This window comes from Limulus polyphemus, unplaced genomic scaffold (genome assembly GCF_000517525.1).
Source record: "Limulus polyphemus unplaced genomic scaffold, Limulus_polyphemus-2.1.2 Scaffold7343, whole genome shotgun sequence".
Lineage (NCBI taxonomy): Eukaryota > Metazoa > Arthropoda > Merostomata > Xiphosura > Limulidae > Limulus > Limulus polyphemus.
In genome coordinates this window covers 18,755-22,417 of record NW_013672953.1, presented here as the reverse complement: position 1 = coordinate 22,417, position 3,663 = coordinate 18,755, and the positions used below count along the sequence as shown (strand labels likewise).

General features: G+C 31.6%; 1 protein-coding gene across 1 annotated transcript in view; it reads left to right on the top strand.

Annotated features, from left to right (window-relative positions):
* LOC106474547 (F-box only protein 25-like) overlaps positions 1–3,663 on the top strand; it is a gene marked incomplete at its 5' end in the record, with an annotated part of 19,575 nt that overhangs the window by 1,916 nt on the left and 13,996 nt on the right. Inside the window, 2 exons of the mRNA XM_013935237.2 lie at positions 1,500–1,592; positions 3,444–3,537. Coding sequence (XP_013790691.2) covers positions 1,500–1,592; positions 3,444–3,537 — 187 coding nt within the window. The remainder of the gene's footprint in view (positions 1–1,499; positions 1,593–3,443; positions 3,538–3,663) is intronic.

The following is a 3,663-nucleotide window of genomic DNA, read 5'->3' as shown; positions in this document are numbered from 1 at the left end:
TGTGTATAGGTGTGGTAGGGTTGTTGAGATCAAGAATTGATGTGTATAGGTGTGGTAGGGTTGTTTGTTTTCTGCAAGTATGATTTTTGGAGTCTATTTTTTCTACAGAGACTTCTTTTGTGAGTTGGTTATCAGCAGTATTTTTGGATTGAGTTTCGAGAGTAGCCTGTTACATTGGTTTTGAAAGTCGATTTATGATTTTAAGTGTGTGTGTGTTCTCTAGTGGATTCTTATTATTCACCCAAATACCAAATATTTTGAATCAAAATAAAACAAAAAATTTTAAATCTCCAAAAAAAAAAGTCATGAAAGTGTTCATGAAGCACTTGACAATTTAACATTACTAGAAGTTCTGATGTCACTATGGGACCCTATTGTATTTGTATTGATATTTTTTAAATTTATTTATTCACCAAATTTCTTTGAGTTCTTGACTTTCTTGTTTCTGAGTGTCTCGTGAGTTATGAATGGAAATGTAAACACAAACACCATCCGTATTACAGTTAATTACACTAATTGTTGCTGAGGTCCTTTGCGTACTTTACATTGAAATTGAATGATTAAACCCTTTTTTTGGGGGGAGGAGCAACTCTTCATACCGAGTACTTTAACAGACAGAGATATAAAATGACTCATCTGTATGTAGATACAAATAGTAATAAATGGAATAAAAACAAATCTGTAATTTGAGTGGCTAACAGCATTATTATTCCTCATCTGCATCACTAATATGATTTTCATCACTTACAAAAATAACTGTTTAAAACAATTTTCAAATGTTTGCTTACAATCTTAGTTATAACAAACCTCTTATTTTACAAATACAGTCTCCGTTGAAGGAGCAGATTCACAATGTAGTAAAACCTTACACTTGGCTTTTTGGCATGTGAAATTCAAAAGAAAAGCCTTGTAGATGTTTAGTTACATTCAGTTACTGAAAATCTAGCAGAGATCATGGATAATATTTAATTTAACAATAATCCACAAGTTTTAAAGATGTATAACAGTTTGTGAACTATTTGGACATCTAAACTTTAAGCAGTGTCCGTAAACTAAAAAGTTAGTTTGAAGCCCTGTGGTTGTATATGTTATTGCTCGACTTTCCATTTCTGTTGCACTGAATTATCCAGTGTTTTGTACCAAGTACCCATCCACTTTTGCTACGCCATATTTTAGAAGAATTTATCATGAAACATAGCTAGTAATAAAAATGAATGTTACAACAAAATGATGCAAGTATTAATGATTTTCATACAAATAGACATTCTTACCTTTAATTTACCAGTAAGTAGCCTAAGAAAGTTGCTTCAATTAAAACTAGATGTTAAAACTATTTTGGTTCTTTTATAATTGTGTAAAAGTGATTTAAACTTGTTCTTATATTTCATTTATTTAATAATATTAGTTGAATTTTTATAGGTTGTTTAAATAATGTTATGTGTAATGTTTTAAATTTTAACAAAGTTTTTTGCTGTGTATGTGATGTTTTTGGTTTCCAGGTTGCAGGATATAACACAATTAGTGAAGCATTCAGGAGACTTGACTTTAGAAATGCTGTGAAAGATATAAGAAGATTTAATTACATCTGCAAGGTGAGTCATAATTCATATTGTCAGATGTATACTGTGTGTATAATTGTCTTGGGAAGGCATCAGTTGCTCAACTTGAACTACTTGCTGTCACACAATCAAATGAGTATGGCACAGTTTTCATTGAAAGCATTAAGCCTATCATGCAGATTAAGTTTTTGGTACCACTTTGTCAAATGTAGGTATAATAGCTTTAAAAACTAAACTTGTGTACATCAAATACTAAAGAACATCACTTAGTATATGTAAGAGCTGGACTGTCAGTTAAAGAACTAGAAAGCCAGTGTAATTAGGTTAGACAAGCCAGTTGTACTTCCAGCACACCACAGTTTAGTATAAGTAGATCTGGGTCTAAGGCCTGTTGTTTTTGTTTGTCTGGGTTACTAATGGTAGACCTAATCTTTAATCGAGATCTAGATATAATGTTAGAGATCTGTAAGATTGTTACTACATCTATATGTTCTATATTAACATAAATCTATTAGGTCTAACACTTCGGGTAGGTATAGGCATGTATCAAGGCAATTATAACATGTACTTAACAACAAATTAGTTGTGACTTAACATCATAATAAATAAACTATTGATAATGAATATGGTGTATCGTTGTATTTTCCAGCACCAGTTTTGTAGTTACTGTAACTAAACTTCTTTTCATTCATGACAATTACAAGCTTCTTTTTAAAATGTAAAGTAAAAACTTATTTTGAGGGAGCCATCTTAATTTTTGTTTATGAGTGATTGAGAACTTTAGGTTGTAAGGGGTTAATAAGGATGTGTAAGCTGTGTGGGGGTAAAGTGATGGGTAGGATTAAAGTGATAATGTGTGTGTGTGTGGGTAAGGTGATGGGTAGGATTAAAGTGATAACGTGTGGGTAGGTAAGGTGATGGGTAGGATTAAAGTGATAACGTGTGTGTGTGGGTAAGGTGATGGGTAGGATTAAAGTGATAACGTGTGTGTGTGGGTAAGGTGATGGGTAGGATTAAAGTGATAACGTGTGTGTGTGGGTAAGGTTATAGGTAGGATTAAAGTGATAACGTGTGTGTGTAGGTAAGGTGATGGGTAGGATTAAAGTGATAACGTGTGGGTGTGGGTATGGTGATGGGTAGGATTAAAGTGATAACGTGTGTGTAGGTAAGGTTATAGGTAGGATTAAAGTGATAATGTGTGTGTGTGGGTAAGGTGATGGATAGGCTATGTGATATTAAAGTGATAATGTGTGTGTGTGGGTAAGATGATGGATAGGCTATGTGATATTAAAGTGATTAAATTAATGAGTAGGACAGTGCCATCCGTTATTTAACTTGATATCATAACGTTATTCAAACCAAGAAGAATTTACTGCTGAATGTCTTTTTCAAAATCTTGTTAATAAAATGGAACTATGAATATATTAATAAGTATTAAATTTTATAAATGTTTCACCACAGCATGGTAATGCTAGCAGTTTTGTTCGTATTAAACAAGAATCGTTTCTCCAAACCTTATAGAAAAGAATTATAGAGCAAGCATTGAAAGTTTTAGGCATGTTGAATGTTATTTAAAAATATAAAAAGAAATAACAATAAAAAGCTTGGTTGTCTCATTTCATATAAAATTGTTTTAAATTCTGTTTATCAGTGTATTGGATTTACTCTTAGTAACTGCAGCTTAACAGACTTTATGGACGTTTGAGGTGTTGTTTTACCTTTTCGAAGTAACACATTATACAAGTTGCTTCACTGTGTGATGTGATGGATTACATATTTAAAGTTAACATGATTTATAACATATTGTTTTCATTAAAGGTGAAGAATGACTGTAAAAACTGGTAATTTTTATAATAACCAACTTGAACACCTCTGTTTTTGCAGCTTATTCATCTTATCATCAGTCAAAATTTGACAACACTAAGTGGTTGTGCAACCAAAGTTCTCTTTGCTTTGTTGGAAGAAGTAGCAGGTCAAGGTATGTGAAAGTTATTCATCAAACTTTATTAAAATAGAAAGGTTTAGTAGCTAATCAAAATATTTAAAACACATTCATTTTATTAATAGAAAAGTTTAGTAGTCAATCAAAATATTTAAAACACAT